The 16,476-nt window shown below is 36.0% G+C and overlaps 1 protein-coding gene across 3 annotated transcripts in view; it reads right to left on the reverse strand.

Moving 5' to 3' along the window:
* SPATA6 (spermatogenesis associated 6) overlaps positions 1 to 16,476 on the reverse strand; it is a 140,768-nt gene that overhangs the window by 72,399 nt on the left and 51,893 nt on the right. For all 3 annotated transcript variants that reach the window (XM_027625205.1, XM_027625195.1, XM_027625215.2), the window contains exons 4-6: positions 11,863 to 11,904; positions 10,706 to 10,830; positions 3,030 to 3,110 (exon numbers count right to left, since the gene is read on the reverse strand). In XM_027625205.1, coding sequence (XP_027481006.1) covers positions 3,030 to 3,110; positions 10,706 to 10,830; positions 11,863 to 11,904 — 248 coding nt within the window. The remainder of the gene's footprint in view (positions 1 to 3,029; positions 3,111 to 10,705; positions 10,831 to 11,862; positions 11,905 to 16,476) is intronic.

Raw genomic sequence — 16,476 nt, forward strand, 5'->3', positions numbered from 1 at the left:
TTTCTACCATATCACACTTCATCTATCTCTATGACATCACACTGATGCACAGAAGCAGGAATGTTAGCACATGCAAGGACCTTTGAGGTGGAATAAATGTTCAAGCAGTGAATCTTTCCAAGACTTTGGACTCAGACTTCTCTTTCTCAGCTTTAATTACCTTTTTCCACCTCATCTTAGAGTTTATCATTATGCAGATCCATTTTTTCTCAAACTCTGAAAATCCCTTGCTGACCAAAACTGCTTTTCTTCATTCTACTTCTTTTATTCTCACTGAATCTGCTCCCTGACCTCCTCACTTCCCTCAGTCCCTAGACCTCTTTTTTCCCAGACCTTCATACATTTTTAATATCTCTTACCTTCAGACCCAGATGAACCCAACATCATCCATTTCAGCAATGCTGTAAAGTTCCTCCTTACCTACCTCTGATTATACCAAACCTAAAACAACTAACCCTACCTTCTTTCTTCATTACAATTTCTGAATGTTGAATACTATTAGAAGTTATAAACTGTGGAATATGTAGTACAGATACACGCTAACTCTATCCAGTCCTTAATGTATTCTGTTACTGCCCAGGAAAACTTGAAATAGTGGCTGTTACATGCTGTTAACACGATGGCTCCCTCTGGCTAACAGGATACTAGCTTGGGACAAAAAGAGAGACTTGAAAAAGTGCTATTGTCTTTTATTCCTTTTTGGAAACCTTCCTGCCTCCATGTGAATGAGCCAAAATTAGCCTACTAGATGCTGAAAGTCTTGTGGCCACCATCCCAGCTAAAATCAAGCAAATTATCAGAAATATAAAGTCCCTCCCAGACCAAAAACTCAGCCAACTACCTGACATGAATGAAGCCATCATAGATCATTCAGCCCTAGCCTCGCCAGTTCAAACCAAAAGAATCAACCACTCAATCCAGACAACTGTCAAAAAGTTAGTGTTGCTTTTTACAGTAAGCAAAAACTACCTGATCCAGCATACAAATTAATAAAACTACCATTGATATTTAACTATTAATAAATTCTACCTTTAGTAGGTAAAAAGAATAAGTAGAAAACTAGTTTTATTTCAGAAAATCACAATAATATACTTAATTTTTTCAATCCATCTAACTGGTGACAAAACATCAATTTGAAAATAATATGCCAAAAGGAATAAAGATCATTATAACTATTTGTAAACTTAAATAATTTTATAGTTTATTTCACTCATTCTGCTTTTAAAAACCAAAAAGGCTTGTCTTATTCTTATGTTTGAACCTGAAAATGCTGCTTTGTAGCTATTAAAATTTTAATTGTAACTTTAATGTTCACTTTTTAAAAAGCAGATTTATCACATTCTTAAATAAGGTCAAAGAAGATTAAAATTCTGGCTAAAATTTTAATGTGTAAGTGTATACTCTGTTGTGCCTACCAGATAATGTTTTCTATCTTGTATTTTAACTATTGTCTTCTCTCCTAATTATTTAAAAAAAAAAAAACCTTAGGATCAGCCATCAAATTCATTAATTATATGTTACGTGCCAGACACATTGCTTATTCTCTAATTTAATCTTTAAAGCAGCCTTGTGAGGAACTTGAACCCAGATCTGTCTGATTCTGAGGCATATTTTCTTAAACACTGTCTGACACCAAAACCTATCCTATTTTCTTACATCTGTTCAATAAAGAAAAAATGACAAACACTGAAATAGCAAGTTAAAAAAAGAAATGAGTCTTCTCAAAAGTTTACGGAGGAAAACATCAGTTCCTAAAGTCCAATGAAACTAGTGATGAGGGGACAATTTTACATTTACGAAAGACTTTCCACCAAGCTGTACACTTAGAAGGTACTTTTCTGTGCATATGCCATAGTTCATACAAAAAAAAGACTTTTCTACCTACCCACCAGAAGGGCATACCCCAATGAGAAGAGAAAAATTTTGTCTGAGTGCAGGTAAAATACTGTTAATAATTTACAAATATACACAGTTTTGCACAACTCAAAACAAGTCAGTAACATCTTTGCATTTGGCAAGCATATAGATCTCTAATAGCTGCATTTCAGCTTGCATTTCAAAGATAATTAACTATAGCCAAACTGGCACACTACGTATCTTGCTAAACAAAATAAGAATGATCCCCTTGATAATTTTATATAACCACGCTTTACCTTTCTTAGCTTATGTCACTGTTACCCTCCTCAGCAAATTTACTCTGAAACTGAGAACGCAGTAAATTATTAGTACACTCTTTCCACCATAGGTCCAGTCCTGCCTTGTTTGGGTTCTCTGGGCTTTATATGTTACTGGCTCCTCATCACACACTGGTCATTGTTACCTAATCATAATGCAACTGCATATGAGTGATGCCTAGACATTATTAGATTACCTGTGGACAAGGCAGTAAGATGATCCTGGTGACTCAGTAAAAAGTTAGACAAGAATGAAATATTAGGTCCAGATATCTCAGTTTACTAAAGGCAGTTTTTACAAATATAGAAGGTACTGAGGTTGGAGTGTCCAAGCTTCCCTCAGTCTGATAGCGTCAGTATGGCCACCAAACTGAGCAAGAGTCATATAAGAATTAGAGACACTCAAGAAACCATACTCACTAAACACCAATATCCCTGCATGAGAGAGAACCTCTGGTCACATTTGTTAAAAGGTATCCTTTGAACTTTCTGCAGTCACCTGTAACTTCTGTAAGATTTATAGAAGCCTCAGATCTAGTTCTCTGTGGGACTTCTTGATCTCAACATCTTTCTGGCAGGCTGATTGCTTTGCATTAAAAAAAAAAAAAAGGCCATGGAGTTACACAATAATAACACTAACATCATGGCGCCATCTATCATGTGTACCAAACTCTTCACTCTCACATTTAAGATGCAACCAAACTGCTAAATAGCTCTGATAAATGTTTTGCTTAAAGATTGACCCCCAAAAGTGAAAAGAGTTGCAGCCAAAATAAAAGAATAATTCTTGCCCAATGCTCATAAATATGAACAAATAAGTTAAACCATTAAACACTTTGAATAAATGAGTTCAACCTGAGTGCGGCACTTCCTTGAACTTATCAGACATTCAGTAATCACTGAAGTTGTAGAAAATTCCAGCTTTGGAGCAATTCCCTGAGGGGAAAAAGGGTATTATTAGATATTTCAATTTTTAAAAAAATATAATTATTAGTGATAAAACTATGACCTGAAGTAACAAACACTTGTCAAGATTTAGCTGTTTTCATTTGTTGGTTTGACCTTCTTATTAAAGATAAAGACAATACAGTGATGCTAAATTTTAGCAAGAAACAGTTTCATTGCTGATGATTCCCTTATAAGTGATATTACCTTTATGTAAAAATTAATATATTTTTTCATTTTCAAGTATTTCCCTGTCAAATTATTCTAAGATTTTTAAACTATGATATAATATTAAAGTCATAAATATATAAAAACACTTAATGGATCTGAGCTCTTTTTACTTTTACAAATTAAGACATACTTAACTACATAATCAAGAAATGCTTTGGAGAGTCTCCTCATGTTAAAAAAAAATTATAGCTTCTAGGTATGCAGTTCTTGAAAACAGAAGAGAGAGAAGTCTCTACCAATACCTCCAACATTTTTTCCCATAATGTATAGGTTATACTCAGATCTATGAATGAACCTGGCTTCTATTTCTCACAACATTTCAAACATCAGCTTGAATACTGTTTTAAGTGGAGACATTGGTTTATCATGGTAAAATTCAAAGGAACAGTCATGAAGCACCTGCCAAGATATTTGGAAGCACACAAACTGTATATTCACTAAAGCATTCAAAGGAACAGTCATGAAGCACCTGCCAAGATATTTGGAAGCACACAAACTGTATATTCACTAAAGCATTAAAAGGTATTGTGTATGCCCAGTGCAGCTTCATTCTAATATAGCAGAAGTCAGATATTTGTCCTTTACAAACCCAGCCTTTGACATACTAACTTGAGAGTTTCAAACATCATATTACAGAAAAGGTAAATAATGAGTTAGTTGCCTAAGAATTAACTAAATGATTGCTTTTCTGCAAACATAACTTTTATTAATGAAGTCCATTATGCCTTTGTTAGTTATCTATTGCCTCACAGGATATTAGTTAGCAGTTTAAAACAAGAGTAAACACTTATTATCTGTTTCTATGGGTCAGGAATCTGGCAGAGGTGGAACTGGGTGGTTCTGGCTTGAAATCTCTGAGGCAACTGAAGTCAAAAGGTTGTTTGGGCTGCTGTCATCTGTAGGTTTGCCTGAGGCAGGAGGATCTGCTTCCCAAGGCTTGTTCACATAGCTGTTGGCTGGAGGTCTCAGTTCTTTTCTAGATTTTAGCAAGAGGACCCAGCTCCTCTATCCCATAAACCTCTCCATAAGACCACTCCGGTGTCCTCATGCCATGGGCAGCTAGTTCTCCCAAAGCAAAGCAAGAAGGAAGCCATAATCATTTTTATGACCTAGTCTACTAAATCTAACACTGTCACATCTATCACATCCTACTTATTAGAATCCTTGAAGTATAGCCCACACTCAAGGACAAAAAAGTTAGACTTCCTTTTCAGAAGAGGAATATCCCCAAAATTTTGTGGACATATTTTAAAACCACCACAGTCCACCCTCTGACCACAAGTTACACTCCTTTCATGTGTAAACTAAACTCATGCTCTACAAAGAAAAGAAGAAAAGTCTCATCCTTTTACAACTTCAGCTTGAAATCCAGGATGTTGGCATCTAAGTCAAATCCTTATTCAGCCTCCTCGGATGTGGGTTCTTTAAGGACAGTTCCTTTAAGGACAGTTCCTCATAGTTAGAAGACTTACAAAACAAAGAGACAAGTTATCTGCCCCACATGTACCCAAAGCACACACATGCAGCAGGTGCAGGATAATCACTCCAGATGTTCTTATTCAAAAAGGGAGTAAACAAGAGTCAAAGGGGCATCACTGGCCCATAGATATTCTAAAATCCAGCCAAGAAAATGTTAGAAGTTCCTTGATTAGAAGCTTAGTCCTGTTCCTGCCCAGAAATAACTATCCTTTGGGCTCCTCTGGGCTCTTGCTTCCAACCTTTGAATTATCACTCCTTTCCAAGGAGAAGTAGACCATATTTGGAGTGCACAGTGTTCTGAGCATGAGTCCTGTCAACAGAATTTTGGGGGTCCAAAGGCCTTTTCATTTTGTGAGATCTCTCTGCATTTCAGACCAAGCTGGTGGTGTTTCTACCAACATAATGCTTTTAAAAAACATATGGGTTCTCATATGAATCTTACTGAAGTTCACTCCATTAGACGCGAGTTGCACCCTTCTCTACACTCAGCTTCTGCTGAGACTGCCCTTTAGCATCTTTGAAAAACCCGATTGATTAAATTATTTTCTGAGACAACACCTTGGAACTTTCTGAAATTTTAATGAAGGATTTTATAGTTATACCTTTGGTTTCACCATCAGACCACAATTTCCCAAAAGTGCCTGGAATGATTTTTGCTCAGAAGTCATTCCTTAATTTTAACATTAATTGCCATTGGAAAAGGCTGGGAATCTTCAGAAACAGTAAATTCCAATTCCTTTTTGCTAAACAGCCTTTCCTTTGCTTATCTCACTCCTCTCATATCTTGCTATAAAGCAGCAAGAAAACCAAGCAGACCCTCTAACTCTCTAACCAAAAGTCTTAGACACACCATCCATTTCATTAGATATTTCTCTCCTTCCCCCATTACCGCAGGCGACTGTGTGGCTAAACTTTCTGCCATTATATGACAAGGAACCCTTTTATCCCTAATTTCCAAAAGCATTTACCTTATTTTCCTGCAAACACACATCTGAGTTTCTTCAAGACCTTTCAAGCTTTTACAAACATTCTAGCAAAGCTTTCCCAGCTTCTGCCTCTCTATAGAGGTGCTTGAATGTCTTCACACATGGCAGTTGGCTTAGCCCAAAGTGACTGATACAGGAGTGAGAGCAAGGAGGAAGCCACAGTGCATTTAATGACCTGGTCTCCAGTCTAATACTGTCACTGAATCACATTTTATCTGTTAGAGTCACTAAGTGTAGTCTGGAGAATTAGCTCTGCCTTTGGAAGAGAGAAGTATCAAATCATCTGTGGACATATTTTATAACTACCATAGCCTGGATTGCAACTTAGCACTTTACCCTTCCCCATATATTGTTGGTCACATAGTAAATACTCAGTGTTTTAGCCATTATTTTCACTGAGCTTTGAAAACCATCATGTATTAGTTGGGGTTCTCTAGGAAAACAGAACATATATATAACTAATATATAATATACTATACTAATATATATATATATATATATATATAGAGAGAGAGAGAGAGAGAGAGAGAGGGGGAGAGAGATTTATTTTAAGGAATTGGTTCATGCAATTGTGAGAGTGGCAAGCCCAAAATCCATAGGGCAATCCACAAGCTGGCAACTCAGACAAAAGTTGATACTGCAGTCTTAAGTGTGAAATTTGCAAGCAAGCTAGTAGCAGGCTGGAAACTCAGGAAGTATTTCTGCGTAACAGTTTTGAGGCAGAATTCCTTATTGTTTGGGAAACCTCAGTTTTTGCTCTTCAGGCCTCAACTAATTGGAATGAGATCCACCTACATTGTCAATGGTAATCTCTTATACTTAAAGTCAACTGTTTGTAAATATTAATTACATCTACAAAATACTTTCACGGTAACATCTAGACTATCGTTTGGCCAAACAACTGGGCACCCTAACCTAACCAAGTTGAGGCATAAAATTAATCATCACTCCATCCAAATGTCAGTTCCTCTATGAAGTCTACAAGATGTAATTCATTCATTCAATTCAATCAAGTGGCATTTAAGTACCTACTCCATGCAAAGTACTGTGCTGAGAGTTAAATTCAAAGATGAGAAAGCCACAGATTCTGTTTCTATGGAGTTCAGTCTAAAGGGGGTATTATCATCAGCACTGTCATCACCTCGACATCCATCACCATATCACTCTCATTTACAGAGTGTTCTCCGTGCCAGGTACTGCAGTAACCATTTACAAGGTGTCATTAATCCACCCAGCAGCCCTATGATATCTTCATATGATAGTGCTTTGCTCAAGTTTAGTCAGGTAGTCTGTGAGAGTGCCAGGATTTAATCCCAGATGTGCGGAATTCTTGCCACAGCAATGGGTTCAGGAGAACAGCCTAAGACTCAGACAGATATATCACAAGAATTCTTTTTTTTTTTTAAGATTTTATTTATTTATTTTATTTATTTATTTTTAAGATTTTATTTATTTATTTATTTGTGTGTGAGAGACACACAGCCAGAGAGGGAACACAAGCAGGGGGAGTGGGAGAGGGAGAAGCAGGCTTCCCGTGGAGCAAGGGGCCCGATGTGGGACTTGATCCAAGGACCCTGGGATCACGACCTGAGCCGCAGGCAGACGCTTAACGACAGCCACCCAGGTGCCCCTGTCACAAGAATTCTGAGGAAGGATGCACTGTCATTTGCCAGGGCAACAAACTACTGATGGGAGTGTTTTATCCATTCACATTTAAATACAATAATTGTATGACTGGATTTATAGCTGCCATTTTGCTGTACACTTTATATGTACCATATCTTTTGATTCTTCCAATCTTTCTAGGAGTCTCACCTATATATATATATACATAGCTTGGTAGTCATTCCATGAACCTGTAAGGGTTCCACTCTTTGTTGATTATCTGTATGTGGCTTGGGGAATGCATTCAAAGATAGTCAGGTCTGCAGTTTCTACTGAGTTTCACTTGTTGCTGGGATCTCACAGCCTCGGTCTCTCATTGCATGTGCATTGTTTCAGAATCAGCCAGGAATGGGTGGAGAGCTTATCTCAGCCCTTTTACTGCTCCCTTACTTCTGTGAACTTTCTGGCAGATGGGCTACTCACTCTAATTGGAACTGCCACTGGCCTATCAAAGCTGTGGTGTTTCTTTCATCCACTTCCATCTGAATCCAATGAAGCCGCACTATCTGTCCTTATGAGTCTGACACCAATTCCAATGTGTGGGTTTTCCAACACCACCAAGCAATTCTCTGTGACACCAGGTAGGGGTCCTATAATTTAACTCAGTTCTGACACTATCTACCTGGCAACAGCATCAGATCCCAGAGGTTAAGGGATCAGTCCCACAAGACTGCCCAGCCCACTTCAGATGCAATCACAAGACTGGGTTGTTACCTATGTTCCTGACCAAGTGGGTATAATTTGGAGGTCCCCATGACCGTCTTCCCTGGTTTAATTAATTGGATAGAGAGGTTCACACAACTCAGGAAAATAGTTTACTGTTTACCAATTTATTATAAAAGAATATGGTAAAGGATACAGATGAATATCCAAATGGAAGAGATTCATGGAGCAAAGTATGTGGGAAGGGACATGGAGCAATGCCCTCCCCAGGGAAACCACTCTCCCAGGAGCTGCCTCCATGAGTCCAGCAACCTAAGAGCTTTCTAAACCCAGGCCCTTTGGGCTTCTATAGAGGTTTCATTACATAGGCATGATTGATTAAATCACCGGCCATTGGTATTTTAATGTAATCTCCAGCCTCATCTATCCTCCCCAGAGGTCAAGGGGCTGAAAGTTCTAACCCTCTAATACCAGGGTTGTTCCTCCTGTTCCTCCTCCAGCCCCCATCCTTAGGTTATATAGGGGCTTTCCAAAAGTCACCTCATTAATATAACAAAAGACACCTTTCTTGCTCCCCATCACTTAGAAAATTCCAAGGATTTTGGGAGCTCTGTGCCAGAACAAGGATAAAGACCAAATATATATTTCTTACTTTAAATCACAGTATCATAGTCTCACTCACCAAAATTGATTCTGACCCCTCTGGTAGCAGAGCTTCTGATTTTTCTGCCCAGCCCCAGGACTGGTGAAGCTACAATTCTCAGTGGCCTTGCAGGGTATGGAAGCTGTCCCAGGCAAGAAGGCCACATGCTGCCGCCATTTTTATCCAATGTTTTAGCCATTATTTAAGCATAAACACCCCCTTTTTTTTTTAATTCTAGTTAGTTAACATACAGTGTAATATTAGTTTCACGTGTATAATATAAGTTATTCAACACTTCCTTATAACATCCGGAACTTAATCTGTCTTAATTGTCTTAATTGCCAGTTTCTGGTGTCCTGAAATTGTTTTTTGTGACAATTTTGTCTAGTTTTTTATGGAGAGAGGAACTGCCTGTTTTTTATGGAGAGAGGAACTGCCAACCTCCTCACACCACCATTACCAGGAGTCTTACTTTATATATATATATATATATATATATATATATATACACACACACACATATATATACACATACATACATATATATATATATATCTCTACGTATTTTTTGCCTTAGTAATCCAACATCTGAATGTATGTAAAAAACCCAAAGTAAATGAAGAAGATACTTATTAATGATCCATACTTTTATGTTTTTATTGCCAATTTGGTATAATACAGCATTTTAAATTACTTTCAAAACACCATAATTTTAAAATCAGATTTTTTTTTCATTGCAGGCTTCTATACATTTGCTGAAACACTCTTTGAAGGTTTTTATAATATAGAAGATGGCTAATGGACACTGATAATATCCCAAAGGAAGTATATTTTCATAGATTTGCTAGTTAGTCAACTTTTACACTTCTAGCAAGCTGAAGTTGCTATTTCCCAGAACAGAGCATATCATAAACCTAGACCCATAGGGAAAAGTATTTAATTTACCATACTAGCTCATATATCACCCCACTTTCCTTACTCATACTATTTTAACATTTTATAAAGGTAGTAAAAAAATGTTTGTCCAAATTATTTCAACCTAGACATCTTTTGCTTTTTTTCTTCTTTGAAATAGCAGGGTCTTCTCTCAGTTTCTCTAAGTGGAAGACATTTTCAGGGATAAATATATTTCTAAATGACCCAACAAAAGTTGAAGGGAGTGGGGGGAAAGGATGGAAGAGTTGGTTGTCACAATGCAGCTTTCACTTTTAGGTATATAAATGTATATTTCCATGACATGAACATACAACAATTAATCTATCCAAACTCCTACTAATGAACATTTAAATTATTTCGATTTTTCACTATTATGAACAATGCTATCAATGAACATCCCTAGGAAGGCTCTTAGTATACCAGAGAGAATACATCTCCATGAAACATACCTAGAGAAAGGCTATGAGAATCTCTGCTTTTACTAGATAACTCTGAATTGTGGTGGTTCCAACTTACATGGCATAGCAGCATGGAAGAGCTTCCAGTTTTTCACACTTCTAATATGGTCATATTTTATTAAATTTTATCAACTTTATGGCTATAAAAATGAAATCATAAGGTTGTTTTAGTTTGGATTTCCCTATATGCTAATGAAATCGAGCACCTTTTCAAATGTTTATTGGTCATTCTTTTGCGAGAACAATAAAAGGAAGAGACAGATAGGGAAGGTGGAGGTGGGAGGCAGAAGGAGAGGGGAAAAATCTGAAGAATATAAGGCAAATTAACACTTGTTAATTCTGGATGAAAGATGGGCTTTGTTCAGATTTCAGTATGTTTAAAATAACATCATAATTTCATAAAAAAATTATGTTTTGAACCAAATTAAACTTTGAATTAGTTCTTCACATTTCAGGTATTAAAGCCTATGTGGTGGTTTTTCACAATGATCCTACATCACAGACTGATTGAGAAAATACACTTACTCGAAGGCCAGAAATCCTCCTCATGGTAACCTGGCGGTTTGAATCATGGTGTCCAGAAATTTGGTTTGGACCCGGGAACATGAAATCTCGTGTATTTTCATCATACGTAGACAAGGTTTCACCCACTACAAGAAAGATATCCTATGATTCAAATTATAACAAAATATTCTATTTAGAAACAATATGATCAAGTACAATATATATAGTGCCTGATGGCTTACTGAAATTTCTGCTTCAGGGTCATTTTTTTTTTCTATGAAAGGAAAATTAAAAGAAAGTTATGTTAAATGGATTCCTTATTCAGAAATGTAGTACATATTACTAATTCTCCCTCCCCTTTTACAGAAGGGAGATATTCATATAAATTTTGTGAGTACCTATGTGTTTCTAGAGAAAAAAAGTCCTTGTAAACATATCAAGTTGGTATGACATTTACAAACCTAAAATGTAATTACCATCTCCATAAATTTTTCCTGTCTTCCATTCTTTTCTAATTGCCATTGTAAGACATTAGGTTACATGTTGGAAAAAAATGTAGACATTTTCTAGAATTTGTGGTTACCCAAATTAAGTACACATGTAATATTCAAAATCTTTTAGATTACTAATTTTTAGTAACATATAGCTCTCCACTTTTCACACAGAATAATTATTTAAGATAGATTTCTCCTATATTCACAGAAGTAAATAACAAAAATCAAGTTATCCTCCACATTTTAATTTTAATTTTACCTACCCCAGAGATGTGTAATGTTTACTAAACAGTTAAGGTTTTATTCCACTCCCCATTCCCAGTAACAGTCAACACACAAAAACAAAGATAATTACCTTATCAATAAAAAAAGTTGTTTGAGAAAAATCACAAAAACTCAAAGTCAATTTTTATGAATGTCACAAAATATGCTAGGATGATAGCATATAATTCTCCACCTTCCTTTATTACTATTTATTCAGTTTTAGAATATGTTCAAATACGATTTATGCCAATTGTTATGTATTTATTATTTTGATCTATTGCTGTTCAATGCATAGTGGACCAATACCAGAAACTCAACTTTGTTCTTAATTTGGGAAGAAGGGGAAAATATGTATTTTTAAAAAGCATTCTTTGACATGGGTTTGCACATCAATTATCTTATCAAAATATAATACAGTACCTGGTGGAACTAGTTGAATCAACTCAAACAATGCTGTATCATCTGAAAGTTTAAAGAAAAATTTCCTTAAACAAATTAACAATAAACAAAAATTAGTTACTTTATCATAAAAGTATCTAAAAGTCAAAGTAATTGCTGGGTATACTACATATATGTTTATATCTTAGTATATTGTGTATATTTTTTGGTTGCTATGTCTTTTAGGGCTTTATTAATCAATAGTAGAGATTGTCCCTTCAATCTCTCTGGGGATTTTTTCCGATTTTTTTTTAAACTTTATCTTTTTAGAACAGTTTTAGGTTTACAACAAAATTGAGAGGAAAATACAGAGATTTCCCACATATCCCTGTCCTAGCCTCCCTACCATCAACAGCACTCACAGGAATGGCACATTTTTTTTTTCCAAGGATGAACCCCCACAGTCACATAATAATCACCCAAAGTCCATAATTAACCTCGAGGCTCACTCTTGGTGATGTATACTGTCTGGATTTGGAGAAATAAATGCATAATGACATATTCCATCATTATAGTATCATTCATAGTATTTTCACTTCCCTGATTTTCCTCTGTGCTATATCTATTCATCTCTCTCCTCCACTTCAATTTGCTCCGACAAGCAACCACTGATCTTTTTACTGTCCCCATAGCTTTGCCTTTTCCAGAATGTCATATTAGAATCATATAGTATTCAGGTTTTTTGCATTGGCTTCTTTCACTCAGTAACATGCATTGAAGTGTCCTTCATGTTGTTCGTGGCTTGACAGCTCATTTCTTGTAAGTTCTGAATAATATTCATTGTCTGGATGTACCACACCTTATCCATTCACCTACTATGGGCACCTTGGTTGCTTCCAAGTTTTGGTAGTTACAGAGCTGCTCTAAACAACCTTGTGCAGGTTTTTACATGGACATAAGTTTTTAACTCCTTTGGGTAAATACCAAAAAGGGTAGTTGCTGGATTATATGTTAGGAGTGTGCTTAGTTTTGTAATAAACCACTAGTCTCCAAATTGCTGTTCCATTATGAATTCTCACCAGCAATATATAAGAAGAATTCTTTTTGCTCAATACCTCACCAACATTTAGTGCTCTCAGTGTTTTGGATTTTGGCCATTCTAGCAGTGTGGTGGTACCTTGTTTTAATTTGAATTTCCCCAGAGACATATGATGTGGAACATCTTTTCATATGCTTATTTGCCATCTTTATATCTTCTTTGATGAAGTATCTGTTAAGGTCTTTGGCCAATTTAAAAATAATGTTTGTTATTTTATTATTGAGGTTTAAAAGTTCTTTGTATATTTTGGATAAATGTCCTTATTAATATTTTATAAATATTTTCTCCCAATATGTGGTTTATCTTCTAATTCTCTTGATACTGTCTTTCACAGAGTAGAATTTTTAACTTTTTTTTAAAAGATTTTATTTATTTATTTGACAGAGAGAGACATAGTGAGAGAGGGAACACAAGCAGGGAGAGCAGGAGAGGGAGAAACAGGCTCCCCACAGAGCAGGGAGCCCGATGTGGGGCTTGATCCCAGGACCCTGGGATCATGACCTGAGCCGAAGGCAGACGCTTAATGACTGAGCCACCCAGGTGCCCTGAATTTTTAATTTAAATGAAGTCCAGCTTGTCAATTATTTCTTTCATGGATGATGTCTTTCGTGTTGTATCTAAAAAGGCATCGTTGTACTCAAGGTCATCTAGGTTTCTTCCTATGTTAGTTTCTAACAGTTTTATGGGTTTTGTATTTACAATTAGGTCTATGATCTATTTTGGGTTAATTTTTGTGAAGGGTATGTGGTCTGTATCTGGATTCATTTTTTCGCATTTGGATGCCTAAGTGTTCTAGCACCATTTTTTGAAAAAACTCTATCTTTGTTCCACTGTATTGCCTTTGCTCCTTTGTCAAAGTCAGTTGATTATATTTATGGGGGTCTATTTCTGGGCTCTCTGTATATCTTTATGAATATAAATTATGTCTTATTTCTTAAGCAGAACTGTGAGGATAGTGGGATATATTATATAATTCCTTATATTTTTAATATGTCTGAAGTATTTTATAATACATTTATAAAAATAAGAATAAAAGATGCACTGTGTCTTGCCTCCCATTCCAGGACCCATGAAAAATGCATAATCTCTTTCCTTCTTTAAATTCTGCCATTATCATTCAAGGGAAGTCTCAATCATTTAACCCAATACCAGTACATCCAATCTATGAAGAAATATTAAATACTTCCTATAGGTTATAATTTGTAATAAGAAAAAAACCCTGATATGGCCCTTTTCCTCAAGAACCTTACACTGCATTGAAAATGTAAACATTAAAGGAAATAAACACACAAATTATAACTACAAACCATAGGTGCAATGAAGGCACTGCAGGTAGTGCTATAAAAGACTGTATTAACAGGACCTAATCTAGTCAGGGAGTCAGAGAAGCCTGAGGAAGGCTCTTTAGGATCTGATCTATAGCATGAACAGGTGTAAACTGGGGGGACTGGGGAGGTAGAGTTTTTACGCTTGATCTTAGCCAAAAGGCTGAGAAGCGATGGGGAGGTAGAGTTTTTTAAGCAGGAGAAACAGGATGTACAAAGGCTTTAAGCAGAACACAGCAGGGTAATCTGAGAGATTAGGTGTTTGAAAAATAATCCTTCTGCAAAAATCAACTTGAAAAGGTAAACAATGAAAGCATGAGAGACCTAGCAAGATAGGAAAAAATTATGTTTGAAACTCAGTGTAAGAAGGAAACACAGAGAAATAAGCCTGGCATTTGAGGCTGCTTTTCTTTTTGGATATCTGACAGTCCTGATAGAGGTAGCTTAGAGGCTGAGAAGCTGAACCTAGCTTTTGATAAATTCAAGTAAAGGACCAAAAATTGGAGTATCGTGGCCTTGGAAAGAGATAGGAGGGGAGGTGTGCTTGTAAGAGACAATGGCCTGATAAACTGGCTAGGCTATAAGACTGGATCTTGAAAAAATAACTACAAGGGTAAAGAGTAAACTAAAAATAGATAGCCAACACTATATACTGAATGTTTGTATTCCCCCCTCAAATTCATATGTTGAATTCCCCCCAATGTGATATTTGGAGTTGGGGCCTTTGGGAGGTAGGACAAAGCCCTAATGAGACTGGTACCATTATAAAAGAGACCCCCCCACACACCCCCAAGAGCTTCCTTGCTCCTCCTTTCACCTGAGGACACAGAGAAAAGATGGCTACCTACGAACAGAAAGGCAACCCTCACCAAACACCAAATCTGTTCACCTTGATCTGAGACGTCCCAGCCTCCAGAACTGTAAAGAAATAAATTTTCATAGTTTGTAAGCCACCTAGTCTATGTTACTTTGTTACAGCAACCCAAATGAACTAAGACAGCCAACTAGTAACTAAGGGCTAAATCTGAATCATCCCAAATCCTGTCTGAATTAAGGTGATCCACAATTGCTAATGCCCCCTAAAAATCTGCCAAATTAATCAGAAATCTTTTCTAAAAGAAAATATCATCATCTAAGTTTTCAGATTATTTCAAAAATTTTTACACTCGAAGTCTGACAATCAATGAAAACTGACCAAGTATACAGGAAAAATGAAAATTGGAATTGAAAAACAAGAAAAATAACAGACAACAAAAACAGGTCAACAGAAGATCCAGAAAAATAAGTTATCAGACTGGGACTTAAAATATGCTTAATACGCTCAATAAAATAAAATGCAAGGTTGAGAATGTTAGTAGAGAACTAGAAACTGTTATGAAGAACCAAAGGGAAATTTTTTAACTGGAAAAAAATAACAACAACAACAACAAGAAACCCATAACAGGTAGATTTATCAGCAGATTATAAATGACCCTGGAAAGATCTACAGAATTAGAAGACAAAAGTAAATATCTTGAGAAAAGCACAGAAAGCCAAAAGAATGCAGAACATAAGAAAGGGGGGAAAAGGATACAGTAAGAGGGTCTAACAATCTGTAATCGGATGTGCAAAAGGAAAGAAGAGAAAGGGACAAAAGCAATATTTGAAAGGTTAATGCCTGAGAATTTATTTGAAGAAAGATATCAAGATACAAACACCAAGCAGAATATATGTTAAAATATACATACACATACATATACACATATATACAGGGTTGGGCACATCAAAGCAAAACTACAGGAAAAAAAGACAAAAGAGAAGATATTAAAAGAAGCCAGTGGAAAATGACAGAATATCTTTAACGAAATAACAATAAAACTGACAGATGATTTCTCAACAAAAACTTAGGGAATGAAAAGACAATGGGATAGTATTTTCTAAGGGCTAGGAGGCAATAATTCCAAGTTCAGCAAAACTACCCTTCAAAAATTAAGATAAAGATATTTTCAAATAAATAAAAATCAAGATAATCCATCACCAAAAGACCACTGAGAAAGGAACTGTGAAAGAATTTTCTTCAGAAAAAAGCAATAAACTAAGAAAGAAGCTCAAAAATGAAAGGAAATAAAGAACAACCAAAAAGGTAAAATATGGTTGTAAAGTAGGGTTTGATAAGTGAAGTATGCATTCTGCAACCTCTATGGTAACCATTGAAAAAAACAAAACAGTAAGGAACATGCACCTCCACGATAA

The sequence above is a fragment of the Zalophus californianus genome, chromosome 4 (assembly GCF_009762305.2).
Source record: "Zalophus californianus isolate mZalCal1 chromosome 4, mZalCal1.pri.v2, whole genome shotgun sequence".
NCBI lineage: Eukaryota > Metazoa > Chordata > Mammalia > Carnivora > Otariidae > Zalophus > Zalophus californianus.